We start from the raw sequence: 25124 nt of genomic DNA, 5'->3' as shown, positions 1-25124 counted from the left end.
GAAAATATATCTTACTCCACAAGTAAAAGAAATGGCTTATGAATGTCTCTGAAATCTAAAAAGCATTAATTCAATCTGTCACACAACCCTTTTTTATGTAAGCTTTTATTTAGATGTAATGATGCAGCCCTGTCCAATATAACAAAGTATTTTTCAAATGAGACCATGTACAATTGAGTACTGTCATTGTTTGTTTATTTTACCTTAACACTTTGGCAGTGAACGGTGTTGGATCCAATATATTATTTCCAGCAACACTTAAACCTCTGATTTTGACATTATTTTCTCTTGCGTGATTTGTAAAATTTTAATGAATGAAGCATAATGAATAAGACAGAGTGACTCTGTGAGTGGACCTTGATGAATCTCTGTGCCAATATGTGGCCGTGTTGCATGTAGAGGGAGGCTAACAGCTGTTGAAGGTGAAAAGTTCCTTTAGTTCTAGCAGTGGCCTTTTAGAGATGTCCAGGTAATATGTCCTGGGAATTTGGGAAGAAATCAGGTGTCGATACAAAATCAGACGATGGTTTTACAGGCTATTGTTCCACCTGGACTCACTTGGTTCATAACGTTAGGGGACTGTGAGCACGTCCACGTTGACTCACTCTGTTGTCTGCCTCACTTCCTGGGTTTTGCTTTGCTGATAAATCACTGGTCAATGCGTGAAGGATCCTGCTTCTCCTACAAACAGGGATTCCCACCTATAATATATAGGGAGTGACATGGCTCAGGCAGTAAGAGCAGTCGGAGGGTTGCGGGTTCGATCCCCTGCCCAGGCTGTGTCGAAGTGTCCCTGAGCAAGACCTAACCCCCAAATGCTCCTGACAAGCTGGTTGGTGCCTTGCATGGCAGCCAAACGACGTCGGCGTGTGAGTGTGTGTATGAATGGGTGAATGAGAAGCATCAATTGTACAGCGCTTTGGATAAAAATAAATGCCAACCATAATATATGAATCGCTAAAACTTGGCAGAGCCAATCAGATTAAAGGTTTTCTTCACCAAAAAATGCCTCAAAGATTTTTCATTCTAGATTCACTAGAGATGGGATAGAGACTAGGTCTGATTCAAAGTTGATGAATCCCTATGCATTCTGAGGCAAACGTTTTTGTTTTAGGGGTATGTGACTCAAGCCGCCTCCAGGGGGCGACGGCACAGAAAGAGTTGGTTCTTGTCCTGTGACAGCTAGGTGGTCTGTCACTGCTTCATGTGTCCCTGTATGATGGCAATGCTAATGTTGCTTCAGCGGGGTGACAATTTTTTGTATGAAAATGAATCAGTTTGTACCCGCATTAGACCATTGAGAGCAGTGGTGGTCGCGGTCCTGGAGAGCCGCAGGGTGTGCTGGCTTTTGTTATTACTCAGCACTTAATTGCTCAATTAAAACTGAATTAGTTGCTGATATTAAGGTGAAAACAAAAACCACCACACCCTGCAGCTCTCATACTCTAATTCAGTTTTGTACATCAGCTGGCTGCCATGATCGCTGGGTCCCACTGCATGGTACTCCTGCTTATACTGTTGAGAGATTCTATAAGCTTATTTCCTCATCTGTACAGGGAGCTCATGCCTAAATCCAAATCCAAGACTTTCAGAAGTCTTCAGATGTTCAATAAAAATAAAAGCTATGTGCAATACTTCCTGCCAGGCAGACTAGTGCAGATTGAAATCCACTGGTATTAGCAGCTGTGGCTAGCATTTTTTTGTCAATTGTCACTAACATCTAGCTAAAATTAGCTACCCTGTAACATTTTACATATGTAGCCATATTACATATGGTTTTTGCTATCGGATATGTGACGGCTATGAATGCAGCTATTACTGCATTTTTGAAAGACCCGCAATTGCAGTAACTACTACCAGCTACTAACTATAACTAAATACAAACAATCGTAACATCAGTTAAATAGCTAGCTAAATGGCTTGTGTGGAAAGAGATTAATAAAGCAGATGTTTAACAAATCATATGTGACTGCGGTTTTCTTAGGTCATTGCTGTCACACGGTAGTCTGCAATGGTCAGGATTATCTTGGAAGTCTATGCAGGGTTGAGAATGCAGGCATAGGCATCTTTTGTGTGTAAATGTAGGAGTAAAACACGGCAAGAAATCCTGCATAGTATGCCAGAAGTGTTGTGTGCTGAACAAAGGTTTAACTGACTGTAGTGCATTTTACCAAACTACAGGAACACAGAGAGCAGTGTTAGTTATTGTGTGCCTACATTGTCTGCGATGAGGTGCTTGCAGCCTTTTGTGTGCCAGTGGGCTAAAACCGTCACGACACAGAGATGTTTTGTGCAATCCATGGAGGCGTAGAACAAAAGAGGTTTTTTTTTGTGGGATAAATACATTTGATTTCAGCCAGCTGTCAACCAGGAGCTTGATGTTGGACAGTGGACATGACATTGCTTTAAACATCATATAATTAGTTAGGTGTTATACACACTGATTTACTCAGATAATTATATGAGTTTACTTATTTGAACATTTCATATTCACTCCAACAGTACTTTTAGTAACTGTTACCATGCCTGTGTCTCATTACATGTACAACTCATCAATTTCGCACATGCGCTTAGCCAGACTGACTTACAGTGTAGGAGAAAAATGCAAGTACATTCATCTAATTATTATGAGCAATAGAGCCAGACCTACCTAACAGCATTCCCAGACAAGCAAGGAAAAATTTGCTATCACGACAGCTGCAGGTTAACTATGTACGCTAACCAAGAACCAAAATACAATTTGTATGTACACAGAGAGTGTTGCCTTAAGGGAAACATAAAACCATGAACATACCATAACATAAATTAGCATAGAAGCTTGGAGGGGTAGCATGGGAGGGGACCCAAGATGCAGACTGAGAGAGGGTATTCTTCAGTCTGTGTCAGAAGATTGCCAGAACTTATGCTGTCCTGACGTATTTGGAAATAGGACCACCCAGGGATCAGGATCGACTGGGAAAAGCCACCAAGCAAGACTTTCCAATAGGTGGAAAATCCAGGTTCAGAAAGTAAAACTCCTCAATATTTTGTCCTAATCACTTGGATTTGCTAATTGGCACATTTCTGCGGTCAAGAGGGATAATCCTTTAGCAAAATTACACATTAGTTGGCTGAGTTTGTGTGTGGAAGAAGCACATGGCAGGATTTGAACCTTCTGACCCATGTACTTTCCACCTCTGTCCTGGACATCAGAAAGGTCCCGATCCTGCTTCTTCAGCAGGGCTGTCTGGGGCCTCCCTGAAGGCTGTGGGCAGTGACAAGATGGAGGGATGGGTGGGAGTACAGAGGGTGAGTCTGGAGGAACAGGCTCCAGGGCACATGGTCTCTCCTGTGTCTTAGTATGTCAGTTCTTCATGTGTGATGCACTGTAGCCTTAATTCCCTGAGGGAATGAAAGTTGTAAAATAAAGTGGTATTGTGTTATGTTCAGTTGTGTTGAGTTGTGTAGTATATTATGTTGTGTGGTGTATTGCTGTTTTGCTGTTGCATTATATTGTGCTGTAATTGTAGGGCAGGGATCTTCACTCCTGGTCCTGGAGACCCACAGGGTGTGCTGCTTTTTGTTTTCACTAGAATATCAGCAACCAATTCAGACCCAATAAATCAGGTGAGGTGATTTAACTGTGTAATCAACAGCTTTAACTGATTGATTAAGAACCAAGTATTGATCAGTTAAAGCAGTTTCAATTGTGTTGAATTGTTTCATATTGTATTTGTAGTCTATTGTATGGTATTTTGTGTTCATAGTGTATTTTGTTGTCTTGTGATTTGCTTTTGTGTTTGACAGAAGACAGAATTGACGCTGTGAGTTTGATAGCCCATTTCCATCAATGGCTCATTACTCCTGGCTGAGAAGGCACATGTAGGCAGGCAAAAAGACTTATAGAGGCCCATTAAAACAGGACTGGAGTGAATAGAAATCGATGCAACGCACCAGGTTTCCTGCAGCGTTACACTGTTTTGCTCTCTCTCGCTCCGTCTTGCAGTCCTCCCACACTCTGTGGGAGTAAGAGCTCTTCACCAGTGACTGGATTCTTTTGTCTGCCATACTCTACAGGTCAAACAGAAATTACTCTCTGCTGTGTATCCTCGGCACATTGGCTCATCTTGCAGTACACATTCGGAATTTTACAGGTCCTACAATACACACCCTGCATTCTACAGGTATTACAGTATACACACCCTGCATTCTACACGTCTTACATGACACACACCCTGCATTCTACACGTCTTACACTACACACACCCTGCATTCTACACATCTTATACTACACACACCCTGCATTCTACACGTCTTATACTACACACACCCTGCATTCTATACGTCTTATACTACACACACCCTGCATTCTACACGTCTTATACTACACACACCCTGCATTCTACACGTCTTACATGACACACACCCTGCATTCTACACGTCTTACACTACACACACCCTGCATTCTACACGTCTTACATGACACACACCCTGCATTCTACACGTCTTACATGACACACACCCTGCATTCTACACATCTTATACTACACACACCCTGCATTCTACACGTCTTATACTACACACACCCTGCATTCTATACGTCTTATACTACACACACCCTGCATTCTACACGTCTTATACTACACACAACCTGCATTCTACACGTCTTACATGACACACACCCTGCATTCTACACGTCTTATACTACACACACCCTGCATTCTCCAGGTCTTACATGACACACACCCTGCAATCTACACTTCTTACACTACACACACCCTGCATTCTACACGTCTTATACTACACACACCCTGCATTCTACACGTCTTACATGACACACACCCTGCATTCTACACGTATTATACTACACACACCCTGCATTCTACACGTCTTATACTACACACATCCTGCATTCTACACGTCTTACATGACACACACCCTGCATTCTACACGTCTTATACTACACACACCCTGCATTCTACACGTCTTATACTACACACACCCTGCATTCTATACGTCTTATACTACACACCCCCTGCATTCTACACGTCTTATACTACACACACCCTGCATTCTACACGTCTTATACTACACACACCCTGCATTCTACACGTCTTACATGACACACACCCTGCATTCTACACGTCTTACATGACACACACCCTGCATTCTACACGTCTTATACTACACACCCCCTGCATTCTACACGTCTTATACTACACACACCCTGCATTCTACACGTCTTATACTACACACACCCTGCATTCTACACGTCTTACATGACACACACCCTGCATTCTACACGTCTTACATGACACACACCCTGCATTCTACACGTCTTACACTACATACCTAGTACAGGTCAGAATGTTCCAGAGCGTGATTTTCCAGAAAAGTGGCAGATAATTATGTCCATAAAGTTAGAATAGAGATTATATACTGATGTTGTACTTGGGCATAAATCAGACGCGCATCCAGAGCATCCAGAGCAACTTACAAACCTTTGAGCTTTATTAATTTATGGAGCTGGACATTTACTGAAGCAATTCAGGTGTATTTAGGTGAAGTACTTCAACAGCAGCACCCCACCTGGGACTGAAACTCGGAGCAATAATCACAGTCCTCTCAATCTGTGCTGACCTATATGTTCAGGCTTTAGGCAAAGTGCATCAGTTTGAGTATAACAGTCTCAGGTTTGTTTTGTTTATTTAATTCATTTCAGGAATGTTTTTTCCAGCTTGCCCTTCATTTCCAAAGAGATAAAGGACTGAACCTAGGACTGTAAGCGCTCCCTCAGTCCAACATATGTGTGAGAGAGCATGTGTTATTGAGAAAAAGAGGGAGAAATGGAAGACACATTATGTCCATTACAGAAACACCGCAACTTTCCTGCATTATTTCACGAAATACACATGGTGCCGCCTCTTCGTCTCAGTACCCGAGATAATCACATCGCAACTTCACCAGAAAATGAGAATGGTTTCTACAGGGACGACTGAGTGCGAACATGGTAACCATGCTTCATTGGCTGAAAAACACAGGATCGAGAGTGGATAACAGCAGGAGAGGTGGAAGAGATGGAGAGGAAGGGAGGGGGGGCATGTGTGCTCAACCAGAGATAGGGAGAGAGCACGAGAGAGAGGGAATGAGAGAGGGAGGGAGAGAAGAGAGAGTGTGTACCCAAGATGTCAGGTGCATGAATCCCTCTGTTCTGTGTGGAAGTGAATGCTGTCTAGTCTGACGGTGGACCACAAGATATTGACTGCTTGTGGATTGGAACTCATACAGAGTGTGGGGGGTGCGGTTTTTTCACCAATGCCAAGGAGAGGGTGCGAGTGATTGAGGAAGAGAGAGAGAGAGAGAGAGAGTGAGAGAGAGAGAGAGAGAGAGGACCTTACCTGAGGAACATGTGGCTCCTGCACAGGGAGAACAGAGGAGCACTTTTAAAATCTACCTTTTTCTCGGTGGCCTGGACCGACCAACCTTTGGGACCTCCCCCCATTTTAAGGAGTATGGAGTGATTCTGTGGGACCAACTGTGGAGGCTTCCCCCAATCTGGATCACGATGCCAGTGATGAAAGGTCTGCTAGCCCCCCAAAATACTTTCCTGGACACCATCGCCACCAGGTTTGATGGAACCCGTAAGTATCCCAGTCACCTTAAACCTAATAAAGTAAAGTGTATTTTGTCACAAATGCAGATGACAGAGAGGTATAAATCAGACTCCTTCTCACAAAGGATTTTTCTGCATCAATGCACTGTTCTGGTCCCTTGCCAGTGTTCACAAGTAACTGGATTAGTTGCAACACAATTTGATTCACCTTTTCTTATAATGTTTTTACTTTTAATTCTGAATATCAAAAACCCATCATGGTAGATTTTTTGAACGGCCAAGACTGGAATAGAGTTTCATATTTAGCGATATTTATTGAATTCAAAATGTAAGAGAATATCATTGTTTTGTTTGTATTTTATGTATGCTCAGAAAACCGGCCATCATAACCTCCTTTTGTTAAGAAAATGTATGCAATGGGCAGTTAATATGACATACAGTCAGTGAATCGAGGTAAGCATTAAAATGGTAAATTACAACAATGTGTAAGTAGAAAGACACCACGCCTCAGTGCTATTATCTGTCTTATCTGATGCCAGATCTGTCTTTGGATGCCATCCCTGGCTATTGTAGTGAAACCATGAGAGACATCGAGACTACGGTTGCAGAAAACGTTCCATACATATGAAGAAGCACAAGCCAAGGAGCATAAACATCGGATTGTGCATGTGTGTCTATTTATTAAATTATAGGTGCAGAAGTCTTTGGACAGAAATAATTCTGACACAATTTATTTGTTTTGTTTTCTTCGCACATTGGATTTTAAATGAAACTATGAATATGAGGTTAAATGCAGACTATCAACTTTAATTTGGGGGCATTTGCATCTGTATTGGTTCATCTGTGTAGGCATAACAGCCATTTTTATACATAATTCCCACATTTTAGGGGACTAAAAGTAATTTGGCAAATAAACGTGATCTTAAATTAAGTTTAAGTTTAAAGTTCCTTTGCATTTGATGACTGAAGTCTGCAAACTAGAGACATCCCCACACACTGATGCTCTTCCTGGCCTGCACCACAGTCATCTTCAGTTTCTGTTCATTTCGGGGGCTGTCTGGCTTCAGTCTTGTCTTGAAATGCATGTTCAATTGGATTCAAGTCAGGTGTTTGATTGACTTTTCAAAAACTTTCCACTTTTTGGCCCAAATAAATTTTCTTAAGCAGTATGTTTGTATGTTTGTACTACTGCACGGTGAAGTTGAATCATTTGGTTGGATCTGAGCAAACAAGATTACTTTTGGGCACCTAAAAAATGGGACCTTTTTATACTATGTATAAAATGAGCTGTAATTCCTACATGGGTCACTGGATATGAATGTCCGTAAATTCCCTTTAATTAAGACCATAAACCTCTTATTCATTTGTGAGGTTTCCATCCGACCTTTTTTTTTATTTGCCCCTAAGTAAAGCTGAGTGGAAACGCCCGAAAAGCAAAAAACTTGGCTGAGGTGGAAAAGTTGGCATATCGATGGATACAGTGGGGACCTTAGTTACATGCTTCTGCTCCACAAAGCCAGAAAAAGGGCAGCAGGTCCTCTTTCAATTATTTAATCTTGTTGCATCCTCTTCACAATATTTGGTTAACAGTATTCGACCGAAATACACACTGATTCACATCTCTTGCCGACCTTTTAAAAAACTTGCTTCATAGTTGCAAAACCTATGGATGGAAATCAAACTACTGTTTCATTTCAAATGCCAAAACAACAAAAAATGTGTCACTGTCCAAATGCTTATGTACTGCAACACATACACACACACACACATACAAACACATTCAGGATCTGCTATGTTAGAGATCTCTGTGCCTCTTTTCATGATGCTCACTAAAGACGCAACTACAATTGTCAGATAGATAAGCACTTATACATTTACCAGCACCCTCAGGCGTTGTATTATCACACAGAATACTGCTTCATCTTCACAGTCAGACAGTAATGTTCCAAAATTAGGTTATTTTGTCTCTCGTGTGCTAATTCTTGTTACTTGCCTATTTTACTAGGGATTTCATCATCAGGAATGCTTCACAGCCTCTGTTCTACCTTTTTACGTGATACAAACATGTATTAAATATTGAGTTGTGTTGCTTTAGAATTGGCCATATTCTGTGAGAGTGGTTTCATATGTGCAATTCTGTAATTTTGCACAATTTAGATATCAATCTTAACAAGTGTTAACAGAGTACATTACATTTGTAAATTGGATAAACATTTTTGTTTTGAGTTTCTGTGTATGTGTGCGTGTGTATGTGTGTCTATGCGCATGCCACACCAATTGTAGCAGGTATAAAAGAGAAAAGGTTCATAAGCATTCATAATGATGTTTTTTTTGTTTTGTTTTTGGTCAGTATTGTTAACTTGCATTAGTGCCTTAGTGAGGTTACATAAATACTGAAATGAGTTGAGAATATTGTTAGCCAGGTGTGGCACATGTAAATCCCATATAAATCATGTGAATGAAAAAGTCTACTAAACGCATGTAATAATGTATGTAATGTAAAAAGCCCCGGAAAGTTTCTTACCATAAGCTATGGGTTTTAGAAACAAACTACCATTTTTTGTAGCTGATATGGCTGACATATTGGTAATGTTTTGGTCTGTGAAGACAAATTCTGGATGTGAGTTCTGTGTGAGAGTGAAGAACAATGTGTTGCCAGTCATAACATGGCATCAGATATAAATTGCCTGGATGATGCCAGGCTGGAACTGGTCATCTTTGCCTAATGGGATCATAAGCCTGGGCTTTGAGTACTACACATAAATGAGGGTGTCTAATCATTTAAGGAGAAGATAAAATAACATGGCAGCATGCAGGGCTGTAAGGAGACTAAAGAGGGTGTTGGAGAAGTGCAAGGACTGGAGGAAGATGGGCTCAGAGTTCTCACTGTTGACGTGCATTAATGTGTCTAAAATGAGTTTACAGAGGGTGACATCTATAGGAGCTCTAGACACCTTATTGCATTTCACACATTGAGATTCTGTTTCCTAATGAGTGCCAAGGTGACCGAATTGGTCTCTGGAGGCTTGTGGCTGTGGGGTGACATGGCTCAGGCAGTAAGAGCTGTCGTCTGGCAGTCGGAGGGTTGCCGGATCGATCCCCTGCTCGGGCTGTGTCGAAGTGTCCCTGAGCAAGACACGTAACCCCTAAATGCTCCTGACGAGCTGGTTGGCCCCTTGCATGGCGGCCAATCGCTGTTGGTGTGTGAGTGTGAGTGTGAATACGAAGCATTAATTGTACAGCGCTTTGGATAAAGGCGCTATATAAATGCCAACCATTTACCATTTACCATGCCAATGTGCCATAACCTGTTATGTAGCTCTGGTTATGATAATTATTGTAACAGCCTCAACTAGCACAGCTAAATATGGCAATCAAGATAAGCTGTGATTTTAACATGTTATGGCTTCTACAGCTTCATGGATCATGGCGTTGTTACATTGTCATAAACTGTCAAGGCTGTTTATGTATGCCATTTCCTTATGCTTATGACAATGTTGTGAAATTGGCTTCATTTCGAATGGTTCAAGTGAAAACTTTCTTTTGCTATTTATTAATAAAGATGTTCTGCGATCCTGTAATGAAGAACATCACTTTGGCCAACACTAGTCTGAGATGTGTGGTGCCATATTGTATGATTTACAAATTGCCTGATCATTTTTAAATAAGAACATCAAAGGCATAAACAGACAATGCCCTGATGAAGGTTATATTTATGATAGTTCTTATTTAAAATGTTTATAGTTCATATCAGATATGTCAATTTAATAGATGTTTGATGAATTACACTATTCTGCACCTCCCCTTGGGGGATTCATGTAGGAGTTGCATCCCTTTTTATTTGCAGTCTTCCCAGTTTAGGGGACCAAATGTAATTGGACAGTTGCCTTCTTGGCTATTTCTGATTAGTCAGGAGTATTCAGTTGCTTCCCTAGTGCAGGTACAAGGAAGCTTTGTGTGCCAATTAAAGTCAAGGAAGCCTAGAATCAGGACTAGATAGTGAACACTTTCTTATACCTGCACAAAGAAAATGACTGAATATACCTGACTAAACAGAGATAGCTGTCCCATTACTTTTGGACTCCTAAAACTGTGTATAAAAAGTTATGTAATTCCTACATGCATTTTAACCTCATATTAATTGTTTCATTTTAAATCCAATGTGCATTTTACCACTGTCCAAATATTTACAGACCTCACTCTACATTTGTCCCCTTTCTCCAATATGACTTTTAATTAATCTTAAAACACAGGTTGTAGGGTTTCCCTCGTTCTCTAGTGTTTATCTATTGAAATGAGGGAAAAAAGCACTTCTACCGTAATAAAAAAATGGATGGATGCAATTTTAAATGGTTATTCTCTGTCCCTCATTACTGTGAGAGTGAGTGATCTCCTGACCTAAAATAGATCAGAACCACTGCTGGGGGCAGAACAGTGGAGGAGATGGCCGGAGAAGACAACACCAAAGGCTGAAGTAGATTCCTTGGTTGCCTTGGAGACCACACCTTCAGTGGCGCTTGAGTGGTGACAGAAATGATATAGCCATCATCTTCAGCATGCGCTGAACCAAGAGATTACACCACTCTCCCAGTAATTTGCTTTGCTCTTTATTACAGTGCTAATAAGAGACAATTTCACTTTGAAAGCAATGCAGGGGTATTCCAAGTTAATTTGCCCTTGGAGCCTTTCTGGTAGTAATGAGAGTTTGTGTGGGCGTATTGAAAGAATAAAATCGGAACTGTGCAGAGATGATTTCCTGCATTAAAATGTATACAATATCTGTGTGTGTGTGTGTGTGTGTGTGTGTGTGTGTGTGTTTGTGTGCATGTGTGTTTGTGTCTGTATATATGCACATGCAGGCATGTGCACGTGTGTGTTTCAAGAGCAAATACACAAGGCAATAATACCCTGATTCAAGCCATTCAGTCAGATAAAATGATTGAACAGAACAGAACGCAAAAGGCAGTCTTTATATTAGGGCCTATTGTAGGTGGTAATATTTCTAGCATATTCCAAGATGACTAGAATTCCTCTAAACATGAAAAGCACATTCAAATTAATAGGTTGTCAGAATTTTGGGATTGCAGCTTAAAAGTAGCATACACAGGGGGTCCCCAGAACCAAGTTTGGGAACCACTGCCCAAAAGCGAGGTACTTAACCTGAATTGTCAGCCTTGTAGAGATTCCTCTGTATGCTAACTATGAAGACTTTGCAATTAAATGAGGATACCTGGAGGAATTTTGTTTGAAATTCAGTATATTTGTGTGTGTTTTCATCCAGAAATGTGTATTTACTTTCTAAAACAAAAAAAGAGAAAGAGCTTGAAATGCGGGGGTACCTGGGGAGAGAATCCTGCAGGCATCACTGCTTCAGATCCTGATGATGACACAGAATATTACTCTTCAGAGACACAGTTTATGACTGTGAAAAGCTGAATGACTGCAAGGGAAACATCCGCTGGCTTAGACTTTTTGTCTGGTCTGGTTACTAAAGTGGTTCTTTTTGTGTCTTTCATGTAAGACTGCTGCAGTCTATGTGTTTATGCTCATTAAAATTGCCATCAGAAGTTCTTAACTTCTACTGTGGCAGCAGTGAAGCAGCAAGACTGCATAAGTATGTAAAACAATGTGTCCATGTATCCGCAGAAAAAATCCACTCTAACAGTATTGAGTCAACTCAAGCAGTGCTTATCTGAACCAAATACAAAATATATTGTATCAAATATGAATACTACTGCCATATCCAAAGATTATCAATCAACCAGATATGATAACATAGACATTATTATTATTATTATTATTATTATTTGTATAATTATTATATCTCAGTTCAGATTTAAATAAATTAATTATGGTTACAGTTAGACCCATATAAACGTGGGTGTTCCCACACTTGAAAACATGCTAAGCGTCGTTAATTTGAACATTTATTTTTAAACTTCTTTTAACCACAGACAGTATCCTAGTAACCTCGCATTTGAAACAAGAGCTTTTTTACATATCACCATGGCAACACAATGTAAGAATAAGTAGGAGGTAGATCCACAAAGAACAAATACCGAGCACAGTTTATGCTGCTTATTGGGAAACAGCTGTCGTTGTTATCCAGATGATCGCTATCAGAATGATCGCTATCAGAATGATCGCTATCAGAATGATCGCTATCAGAATGAGCGCTATCAAAATGGCCGCTATCAGAATGGCCGCTATCAAAATGGCCGCTATGAGAATGACCGCTATCAGAATGACCGCTATCAAAATGGCCGCTATCAGAATGACCGCTATCAGAATGACTGGTTCACTAAGGTATTGATGCAACTCAAGTAACTGCGCAACCACTCGAAAATTGTTAGCAACGCAGTTCAAACGTAGGCCTGCAATAATTACTTACGTTTCTCTCAGTGGGTGGAAGAATCATCTCCTGAAGGCTTATTTGCAGTACCTGAGTAAAGGTCATCATTCAAAAGTGGGATTATCATTGAGATACGAGCAGCATGTTGACATACCAACAGAGATAATATATACATGATACACACAGACACAGTGCCCGAGCATTGAACTCCACCACTCAGATCAACACAGGGTCTCTTTTCTCGCCTCACTAGCGATGATAATATTTACTCTTCTAGTTCTCTCGTTCTCTTTCTCTGTTAAATATGGGCAGAAGAAGTGTTATAAAAATCTTGCAATCATTAGGTCATAGCATCTGTATTTTTCTGTTATTTTTTATAAATTAGTTAAATGTATTTTCAATTCACAAGCTGCACTGCTGTGATGAAGCCATGTGGTGATACCATACCTCATTTCCATACTTCATTTAAATATGTTTGTAAATGATTAATAAATTAATTATTGTTACATAATTAATATGTTGCAAGTCATGTATAAACCATGAAATCATAATTTTAAAAAATCATATGTAAATGATTAGTATTTTGTAATGGAACATTCAAATATTTCTGGCGCATCTCCAAATTACCTTTTCTGGCTAAAATCCTTGAAAAAGCTGTCCTCTCCCAACTCCGCTTACTCACTCTTTCAAATTCCAATATGGCTTTAGAGCTCTCCACAGCACAGAATCAGCTTTCCTGAGAGTGACGAATGATCTTTTGCTTGCTGTTGACTCTGGGGACCGTGCCTGTCTGACCCTGTTAGGCCTTAGTGACATGGCGGATCACAGCATCTTAATCAACCGTCTCGAGTATCTGGCGGGTATTTGGGGCAAAGCCCCTCGAGCGGTTTAAATCTCATTTCAGAAACAGAACTTTTCCTGTCACCATCAGCCCTTCCTCCTCCTCTCCTCCATATCTCCTGTGGGGTCCCCCAGCTGTCCATTTCAGGCCGTTCTCTCTCGCAATTTATGCGCTTCCTCCTGGGTCTGTCATTCAGTGTCACGACATTGCTTTCCACTGTTACGCTGATGACACACAGCTTTATTTACAGATGAAGCCTCGCAACAAGTGCTCTTTAACAACACTTCTAAACTGCCTCGAGGACATAAAATGCTGGATGGTGAAAAATGTCCTCCAGCTAAATGAAAGCAAGACTGAAGTGCTTCTCTTTGACCCCCCCCCCCCCCCCTCCCCCCGACACAACTAACAGCCTCGCCCATAATTTTGGTCCTCTTTCCCCGTACATTAAAACACGTGCAAAGAATCTGGGTGCGATTTTTGACTCTGCCCTCTGCTTTGACACAGATCAATGCAGTTGTTCTTCCACCTCAGAAACACCAAGCCTTTCCTATCTGTCAGACTTGGAGACCGTAATTCATGTTTTCATCTCATCCCACCTGGACTACTGCAACTTGTTATACATTGGTGTGAGTCAGTCCTCCTTATCTTGCCTGCAACTGGTCCAAAATGCAGCCACCAGGCTTTTATCAGGCACCCAGAAGAGGGACCATATCCCTTGTACTTGGCTCTCTCTCCACTGGCTACCTGTGAGGTTCAGAGTTCAAGTTGCATCTATTTGTTTTTAAAGCCCTAAACAGTCTCACCCTTCCTGAAACATCTCACTACCTTTTCTGACATTCCACCCCCAAATCACTCAGATCCTCTAACCCAGTGGTTCTGACCCCTGTGTATGCTGGTTTTCGTCCGCTTAGTCAGATTTGCCATCTAACATTTTAACAAGCTGTTAATCTTTCTTCATATGGTGTGTGTTAATCTTTCTTCATCTTTCTAAGGATTGTGACCTAAGGATTATACCTTGAACCACATTGTGCGAGAAATAGCTTTGCAATTTCATGAATAACACAATTACCATGTTGATATTGTGCGTAGCTGACTGCACCATTTTGCAAACAAATACATAAGAGGTCACAAATAAAAGACTGAGGATAATTAACAGGCTCCTAATTAGGCAGTTGAACACACGTTTAATTTGTAATTATTTTTTAAACGTATCAACACAATGCAGAATTGACTATGGTATGCAGAGTATATCTAAACATAAATGAGCAGCTTTAATTAACAACTAAAATTCCTGCGTCGCAGTTGTGGTTGTAATGAAAACCATAATGCAAAGGGGTACTCCAGGACCAAGTTTGGGAACCACTGCTCTAACCAACTACTCCTGTCAGTTCCATGATTGAGCCTTTTTAGTGGCTGCCCTGAAGCTGTGAAATGCTCTGCCTCTTCATATCACTTATATCACTTATACCCACTACTCATTTAAATAACACCTAAAGACCCACCTTTTTTCTCTGGCTTTTTGAGACAAAGCTGCCTGTCCTTGTGTTTTATTTTAGTTTGATGTTAACTTTAAACTTTTACTCTGTACAGCATTTTGGTCAACATTTGGTTGTTTTTAAATGTGCTTTATAAATGAATTTGATTTGATTTTACTTGACTTGACTTGACTGACCAGGTGTAATCACGTATTTCATTTTTAGGTCTCGGATATAAATGTACATTATGACAATATTATGACAGCATATTAGCTGTTATGCACTTATGACAGGTTTGATGTCATGCTTATGATTGTGTTGTATAGGCCTTTTTGGGTATTGTATAATGTACTGTAACTTCGTAGTGTAGCAAATCATTTTAGTCATGTTTTTAGTTTAAAACACTGTTTATATGCTTACTGACCTTTTAACCATCCTAGTATGTTTGGGGTCAATGTTACGCCATTCAGTGTTTACATCTCTTAAAAACTTTTTTTCATCTTGATACTGTATAAATGTTTACATTTTGGTGGGATTGAACATGCCAAAAACATAATGCTATGTAGTCCTGTACCAACTTTGCATGTGTTGTATCGGCTTATTGTGACGCTCTGTAAATGTATATGGTGCAAAACTTCCTGTACCTCAGGCTCTAAAATGAGATGTTTTTAACAGATTTGTCATATTTATCGACAAAAGGCTGGTCATTTGGGAGCCAATAAGAAGGTGTCAAAGTGTCAAACTCTTTCTTTTGCAAAAAGTTTGCGTTTATTTAAACTGTTGCGGTCAATTTGATTTGATCAATTATATTAATATTTGTATTAATAACCATTATATCTGTTTATTCTTTTAAATGGCAGTCTTGTCATTGTAAACATAATTGTTCACTATTGAAATGGATTCAGTACTTGGAAGAGTACGTGCCTTCATACAATATGGTTCTATCATTAAAAGGGTGGACAAATGTGGTTTCCAAGACCAACCTTTCTGAAGCCACGGAAATTATTGTTTACTAATGCTAAAAAAATACATGTCCAAATAAGTAGAATCATTAATATACATGTTTGCACATAATGTTTTTTGCAGGCCTGAATGTATTACCATTGTCAGTGCCCTGCTGAAAAAAAAACAGCTCAAGCGTGATTTTGAAATAGCTGGTAGCTGGTTGACCAGTTCAGACGAGCTCCATACTCAACGTGGTTTGATCAGCTCAAGCTATGTTTTGAAACATCTGGTTGCTGGTTGACCAGCTCAGACCAGCTCCATACTCAACATGGTTTGACTAGCTCAAGCTATGTTTTGAAACAGCTGGTTGCTGGTTAACCAACTCAGACCAGCTCCATACTCAACATGGTTTGATCAGCTCAAGCTATGTTTTCAAACAGCTGGTTGCTGGTTGACCAGCTCAGACCAGCTCCATACTCAACATGGTTTGACCAGCTCATGCTATGTTTTGAAACAGCTGGTTGCTGGTTAACCAGCTCAGACCAGTTCCATACTGAACATGGTTTGATCAGCTCAAGCTATGTTTTCAAACAGCTGGTTGCTGGTTGACCAGCTCAGACCAGCTCCATACTCAACATGGTTTGACCAGCTCAAGCAACGTTTTGAAACAGATGGTAGCCGGTAGTTTCACGCTGGTGTAGCTGTATTTCACACCAGGGTGCTCATCTGACCGGGGTCCCGCTGTGTTTCTGTAGACAGTAACTTCCTCCTGGGGAACGCGCAGGGCCATCGCGGCTTCCCCGTCGTTTACTGCTCAGACGGCTTCTGCGAGCTCACAGGGTTCCTGCGGTCCGAAGTCATGCAGAAGAACTGCATCTGCCGCTTCCTGTACGGCCCGGAGACTAACGAGCAGATCACCATGGAGATGAAGAAGGCTCTGGAAGGGCGTCAGGAATACCAGGCGGAGGTGAAATTCTACAAGAAGAACGGTGAGAGCTGAAATATCAATCTCTATCTTATAACTCTTCCATGTTCTTGGTGTTATTATCTTTTCTTTGCGCTTTTACATTTTGTTAAAAGTAACATTTTTATGCACAAAAACACCATGTAGATTCCGCGGTTCTGTTTGCGCCCTCTCAGCTCAGCCTTTCCGGTGCTTGTTGGACATTGTGCCGATCAAGAATGAAAAGGGTGAGGTGGTGCTCTTCCTCTTCTCATTCAAGGACATCAGTGACACATATGGGAAGAGCAATCACAATGGCACTAAGCAAGGTATGAGTCACAGTGCATGTGTGTGTGTGTGCATATGCGGTTCTGAGTGGGAGAACCTGTACATTTGTTCATGTAATAGTCATTGAGGGGGTTTTGAGTGGATGTTTTTAATGTGTGTGTGTGTGTGTACGTGTGTGTCTGTGTGTCTCTGTGTGTGTGTGTGTGTGTGTGTCTGTGTGTCTGTGTGTGTGTGTGTGTGTGTGTGTGTGCGTATTGGGGGCTCCGAATCTCACATCTCACTGAGAAAAACTGGATGTTTTTGAAGGCCCTGAGTTCAATTTAGTTTTGTTGTGATTGTCTTGTTCATGCTATACTGTATGTGACTATATCCTTGATGACTTACATCTCTGATTATGTACCTTTGTATTTATTATTCATTTCCACTGAGTATTTTCCAGACACAGGAGCTGGACCTTCCTTCAGAGTCAAACCTGCAGTACGTCTCCATAACCACCACCACACCACATCAAAACATACACAAACTGCTCCACAGCCGCCATTCAACATCAAAATGCCAGTTCAGGCATGCGCGGTACGGCTTTTCAGCGGCCAACGGTATCGACAAGCAGTAGTCATTACCTAACGTTAAAGTACTCCATGACAATAACTATAGTCATCAAATGTGAGCCATAAATGTTAGCTTTCATGTGACTTTGCCACAAATTGAATAATACAGGTGACCACTAATGTAATGTAGTATAATGGTTTGCTTAACACTGTATATTACATTACATTACATTACATTACATTACGTGGCATTTAGCAGACGCTCTTATCCAGACGTACAACAAAGTGCAAATCAATCACAAGAACAAGTGCAAAAGTAGACCCGAGAGGACAGTACAGTTCCGAGTCCTAGTGTAAACATACATGAAATTCAGAACCCTTGAAGAGTACAATCAACTTTCAAACTAGCATACCACAGTTGGCAGCTAGAATACAACAACAGCCAATAAAAACAACAATACCTATACGATATCTATACATAAGTGCCATTACGGTCTAAGGCTAATCACAGTGATTGTGAGTTGGGGAGGGAAAGGTGTAGCCTGAAGAGATGGGTCTTCAGTCTGCACTTGAAGGAGGTCAGAGACTCTGCCGTGCTGACATTCACCGGGAGGTCATTCCACCACCGTGGGACCAGGACAGACAGCAGTCATGAGCGTGAAGTGCAGGTGTGGCGAGGGGGAGGCGCCAGACGGCACGAAGTGGCAGAACGGAGGGGTCTTGTTGGTGTATAGGTCTTGATAAGGGATTGAATATACACAGGGGCTGATCCTTTAACTGCCTGGTATGCGAGCACCAAAGTTTTAAATTTGATGCGAGCCATAACAGGCAGCCAATGGAGGTTGCTGAGCAGGGGGGTGACGTGAATGTCTGGGAACATTGAATACCAGACGGGCTGCAGCATTCTGGATGAGTTGTAGGGGTCTGATGGCAGATGCTGGAAGGCCAGCCAGCAGAGAATTGCAATCGTCCAGGCGGGACAGGACCATTGCTTGAACAAGGCGCCTGGAAAGATTCTCTAAAATTACAGTGGAGTGTGTAAAAAGCTTCATAACATTAATTGGACAAAATTTAATGGTATATTGTTATTTTTAGAATAGTTTTGTGTTCCGTGTTTTTTTAATTTGTGGGATTATGGATCCATTATTATTATTATTATTATTATTATTATTATTACATTACATTAATGGCATTTGGCAGATGCTCTTATCCAGAGCGACATACAACAAAGTGCAAAGTGCATACTCATAACCAGGGATAAGTGCGCGGAAAGACCCAAGAGAGAAGTACAATTAAAACTGCTACGAGTACAACAAAGATAAGGACTAGGGCCTATTTGATCAAATGAATTTTTTCTTTTTTCTTTTTTTATAATAACGCACCACGCAAATATATGAATATACAGCTTATCTAGCCAAACAAAACTAGCAAAGGTATCATCCTAATAACACAAGTAAATAACACAAGTAAAGACCAGTAAAAAAAAAACAGTTACGGTTTACAGGGAAGTAGGGAGGGGCGGGGAGAGGTGTAGCTTGAAGAGGTGCGCTTGAAGGTGGTAAAAGATTCTGCTGTTCTGAGCTCTATGGGGAGTTTGTTCCACCACCATGGAGCCAGAACAGACATTAGTCATGAGGATGCCTTTTAAGAAGTAGCCTGACAATATTACAGACATTAAAATACCAGAGACTCAGAAATCCACTGTGAATGCATATTCAATATACAGGTACAGGGGAATTTTGCAGTGTAAAATTAATTAAACATCATTCTCATTTAACCGTGTTTATGTGGGCCTTTCTTGCTGTTTTGTGTGGCCATGTTCAACAAACACAGTTTTCCTAAGAACTATATAGGTGGTTTGGACTGTGGTGTCTGAGTTTGTTACAATAACTACCTAGCTGGTTAAAATAACCAGTTACTTAATCTATCTTAGCTAACTAATATTACCACCTAACATTAGCTTAGTTACTAACACGTTATTCTTAGAGTGGTCCACATCTGACCGGCACTAGTATGAATTTTTTAGTTGGATTTCCAAAACAATTACAGGTTGTGTGCAATTGCACTGGGTCCTGAAAAGCTAAGCATGCATAATCTGGGAGAAAATTGATTTTTTTTTATTTCATCTTTAGCGAACCATTATGCTAAAACTCCATTGACCTCCATTCAGTTTGTGAGCGTCTGTTGTCTGTCCAATAAAGTACCAGTGCGGACATTTCAGCCCTGGAGTGTGACTCCTCGCTCCGCCTCTTCCTCTCCGCCGTCGCTCATCAGCTGGCCCCTGAGCTGGGGCCCGTGGTTTCTGGGCCCTGTTGACCTGACCAGGCCTCTCTCTGTGCTCCAGGTGACAGACAGCGGAACAGGAAATGCAGCAGCTCCGGGTTCACCGAGGCCCGTAGGCAGGGCCGAACCGTCCTTTACCACCTGACCAGCCAGTTCTCCAGCAGAAGCAAGGCCGAGGTGGACCTGAGTGAAGTATGTACCAGTGAAGTATGCTTTCCCTACGTTAGCCAGTTAGCCGTGTCATTCCCTGTGGAAAATCAACTCTTACAACTCTCCCGACAAGACATTGAACTGGGCAATTCACGATACAATTTGCGTTTTTACTTTTAAACTAGGCTTACATTTTTTTACAATACAGTTCTACAGCTAGATAGTCACTGAAGCAATTCAGGTACGAAGAGTACAATGGTGCAGGTCCGCACCTGTGAATGAACCAGCAGCCTCTAAGTTACAAGCACTGTTCCCCTAGCCATGATCCTACACTGCCACATCAAGTGGTCTACAGCAGGGATCATCAACTCTGGCCTTCAAATCCAAATCCAGCCCTGGTTTTCTTTTCTCGCAGGTAATTTGGCTAGACTGTTTTCGCACTGGACTCCCAGGTAAAGGGAGGGTGGAAAACCAGCAGTTCTCAGCCTTTGAGGACTGTGAGTTCGTGATCCCTGCTCAACAGTGTGGTTTCTTTACCTTCTGTGATGTCTACATGATGACTTAACCACTTTAATAGGCAGTGCTTATACCAAAATGTTGATGTGTCCAGTAAAATGACATTTACGTGATATTGTAAAGCCCATTCAGGCTGTCTGTGCCACAATGGCGGACTTTGGACTTTGAGTGAGCTCTCCTCCATTAGGCATGAGTGGCCTGCATAAGCACAGCACATGTGCTTTCACTGCAGTTGAAAATGCAATACATTTACTCCCATCTGTGGCCTGTAATTAGGTTTAAATAGCCTTCAGGCACTTTTGAAAGGGCTTGATGTGGAAATGTGAGATGAGTGGTTAATCGCGGAAAACAAAAGCACGGTCTAGTGTTTATTATTCTACCAGGAAAGAACATTGGATTAGGGGATTCAAACAAGTCTGTGTTGGCAAGAGGCACGAGGACGTGACTGGCCAATTTCTACCACCAGACCACCTGAATCACAAATTTCAATTTCATTGTTCTGTAGCATCAAGAAAATTAAAATTAACTAAAATTAACTAAAATTAACTAAAATTAACCTCAAATTAACCTATTTAACAATCAAATGGATTTTTTCTTTTAAAGAAAACATTGGGCCTCAACTCATTTGACCGTAAATTATTCGGAAATGCATTTACACAAATAATGTGAATTTTCGGATGTCAGTTTTTTAGTAGGATCCGAACAGACTTCACTAGTGCTCTCTGTTCGTATTGTGTGTGGAAATGAAAGGACATGGGAGTAAACTGTGTTTTGTGCTTTTATTATTCCATTCATTCATATATTATTTTGATTTAGAGTGGCAAAAGTATTTTAATAAGCCAATTGAATATTCTAATCACGTGCCATATAAAAAATATTAACTGGATTAAACATTAAATAGACACCGCCTTCTGAGTGCAACACACTGGAGCCGGAACTCCATGAAGATCCATGCCAGAATGTGTTCAGGTGCTTTCTGACCTCAGCTTCCTGGAGACTGGCACAAGACATCCAGTGTAAACAAATGGGAAACAACATGTCTGTAGCAGGTTTCGAACACATTTTAGTTTAAAACCCCACAAAGGTAGGATCAAAAACTACAAAAATTCCCCAGGACTGGTTTTCAAAACGTGGCGTCATTCTCCTTGTGTCATATTGGATTTTGGAATAACAGGCACCTTTTTGGCAGGGATGGTCGACACCTAAATAGACCAGGTAGAAATCTAATTTCTTATAATATTGAACTTGCTATGCTACCTGTGCCAGCTCAATGTTGACAAGTGGTGAGCTCAAATTAATTTGATATGTGCCAGGGTGCCAGCGCAGCTGCTGAAACCAGACAGAATGTGCCAAGAAATGTTGTTACTTTGGATGCTCAATCCGTCCAGGCTGTACCTCTCACTGCTACTGCTCCTAGGACTGTACACTCCATGTTTTAAGCATTAATCATCTGCCTCGCCAGAAATGTAGGCCAACTAGTATAACAGTAAGTGATTTTATCAATGCCTACCCTCCTGATATTAGTGGATCTACTTACCGTCACACATCCAAACTAGAATCTCTTCAGGATCTCAAAACTTGGGATTGGACTTCTATGCCTAAATATCAGAAGTTTACCCAAGTTAAACTTAATTTATGTTATGATAAATGAATCTTCGCCAGATATTTATTATTTATTATTTACTATATGTTATTCTAACTGAGACGTGGTTCTCAAAAAGTTTCAAATTCTGACATCAGTTATACTGTATTCAGATATAGCAGGAACACCAAAGGAGAAGAGGCATTGATTAATGTAAAAGATTGTTATACAGCTCGTGAACAAGCCACTTCGTCAGGCCCAAAGAACTCACAACCAAATATCTCCCTTGGTGGTGGCATACATTTCAATGTTATTGGTGTTCCCTCAGCTATCAGTGAGGCATTGGAGGATATTGCAAAACTGATGTCATCTTACGCCTCATCTGAATTCATTGTAATGGGTGACCTCAATCTGGACAAACTTTCAAATAACTCAATTGGACTAAAATACTTATGCAGGGAATTAAATCCTGCTCAGTCGGTCTCCAAACCCACAAGATGAAATACAAAAAAAGCTTGCAGACAGATGGCACAAGCTACGATGCGGCAGGTACAGAAATAAAATGCCTGGAACGCTGCGGCTGCCTGTCTCCTACGCTCTGTCACTCAGCACACACGCAGGCATATGCTTCCCACTGAGAAACGCTGTGGGAACACTTTTTTGGGAACCGTTGCGTGGCGATGTGACTTGCAGAAGCTGAAGATAGAAATTGAATGAATGAAGTAATGTTCAATTGAGAAAACCTAAAAATACAGTTGTTAAAAATTGAAATTTTAGGTATATCCAATAAAACATTCTGTATATGTTCTCATCTAAAGGACTGCATCTTCACCAGAAGCTGTTCTTAACACTGGTCCTGCTGACTGCCTGTGTAAGCTGTTTTTTGTTTCAACCAAATCACATAATTATTAGAGGAAGAATTCACCGCTTAAGCGAAATAATGTAAGAAACAGCTACATATGGCAAAAAGAATTGAAAGTTGTTGGTGGTCAAGATCAAGACTATGTTCTTTAACATGAACCAAATCAGAGATATTGTAATTTCATGATTTTGCATTCTGGACATTTAAGGACATATTAAGATGTTTGCAAGTCAGCCTACATTCATGACATCGATGAGTATCTTCATGCATTCATGGAGGTCAAGTAAATGGAACATTTTGGGAGATAATGTGAGCCAAGAAGGCTGAATTAGTACAGTCAGTTAGAAATATTGCTTCAATTAGTTGCTAGTTTGCATTTCTCAAAACAGGACACAATGGAGACCTGGAAGCTTGATGTCAAACAAGATGGGGAACACTTAGGACGATTGAAGGATGGAATGAACAACATTTTTGGTCAGGAATCCTGACCAATTGGATTGGGTGCACATCGCTTGGAATATTCTTCCAGTTGCAAACCTTAGGACACATTGGCTGCTCAGACAATTAGAAGCATGCAAAGAACATACTGCTGCTCTCAGTAGACCCAAAGATTTAGGTTCCACCGAGATTTGAACTCGGATCGCTGGATTCAGAGTCCAAAGTGCTAACCATTACACCATGGAACCCTACAAAGGGACACGTTAGGAGAAGATGTTGGAAGGTGGTTGTTATCAATGTATTCAAACACGAGTGGTGTGTGTGTTGTTCAGAATTGTTGGAGGTCCAGATCAAGACTATTTTCTTCAACATGAACTAAATGGGAGATATTAAAATTTCACCATTTTTCAGTCTGGACTCCACTCAAAATGTTATGAGAATCTTCACAATTAAGATGGTTTTGTTTACAACTCAGCCTACATTCATGACTTCGATGAGTATCTTCGTGCATTCATGGAGGTCAAGTAAATGGAACATTTTGGGAGATAATGTGAGCCAAGAAGGCTGATTTAGTACAGTCAGTTAGAAATATTGCTTCAATTAGTTGCTAGTTTGCATTTCTCAAAACAAGACACAATGGAGACCTGGAAGCTTAATCTCAAACAAGATGGGGAACACTTAGGAAGATTGATGGATGGAATGAACAACATTTTTGGTCAGGAATCCTCAAATCAAGGATTTAGCTGAGGAAAAATTATGTAATGACCTGTAGAAGTAGATTGGGTTGGGTGCACATCGCTTGGCATATTCTTCCAGTTGCAAACCTTAGGACACATTGGCTGCTCAGACAATTAGAAGCATGCAAAGAACATACTTCTGCTATGAGTAGACCCAAAGATTTAGGTTCCACCGAGATTTGAACTCGGATCGCGGGATTCAGAGTCCAGAGTGCTAACCAGTACACCATGGAACCCTACAACGGGACACCTTAGGCGATTGTGTTGGAAGGTGGTTGTTATCAATGTATTCAAACACGAGTGTTGTGTGTGTTGTTCAGAATTGTTGGAGGTCCAGATCAAGACTATTTTCTTCAACATGAACTAAATGGGAGATATTAAAATTTCACCATTTTTCAGTCTGGACTCCACTCAAAATGTTATGAGAATTTTTACAATTAAGATGGTTTTGTTTACAACTCAGCCTACATTCATGACATCGATGAGTATCTTCATGCATTCATGGAGGACAAGTAAATGGAACATTTTGGGAGATAATGTGAGCCAAGAAGGCTGATTTAGTACAGTCAGTT

The 25124-nt window shown here is 40.8% G+C and overlaps 1 protein-coding gene and 2 non-coding genes across 3 annotated transcripts in view; 1 reads left to right on the top strand and 2 right to left on the bottom strand.

The window, feature by feature from the left end:
* The first annotated feature begins 6151 nt into the window (after positions 1-6151).
* The window catches only part of LOC133114142 (potassium voltage-gated channel subfamily H member 4-like), a 110864-nt gene continuing 91891 nt past the window's right edge, over positions 6152-25124 (top strand). The window contains exons 1-4 of the mRNA XM_061223332.1: positions 6152-6620; positions 16961-17194; positions 17346-17477; positions 20329-20459. Of these exons, the coding sequence (XP_061079316.1) occupies positions 6545-6620; positions 16961-17194; positions 17346-17477; positions 20329-20459 (573 nt within the window). The 5' untranslated portion in view covers positions 6152-6544. The remainder of the gene's footprint in view (positions 6621-16960; positions 17195-17345; positions 17478-20328; positions 20460-25124) is intronic.
* trnaq-cug (transfer RNA glutamine (anticodon CUG)) lies at positions 23992-24063 on the bottom strand. The gene has a single exon. It is a non-coding gene; the product is annotated as a tRNA-Gln (tRNA).
* Positions 24717-24788, bottom strand: trnaq-cug (transfer RNA glutamine (anticodon CUG)). The gene has a single exon. It is a non-coding gene; the product is annotated as a tRNA-Gln (tRNA).

This window comes from Conger conger, chromosome 16 (genome assembly GCF_963514075.1).
Source record: "Conger conger chromosome 16, fConCon1.1, whole genome shotgun sequence".
Classification (NCBI taxonomy): domain Eukaryota; kingdom Metazoa; phylum Chordata; class Actinopteri; order Anguilliformes; family Congridae; genus Conger; species Conger conger.
Note: the sequence above shows the minus strand (reverse complement) of the source record. Positions and strands in the feature narration are given on the sequence as shown.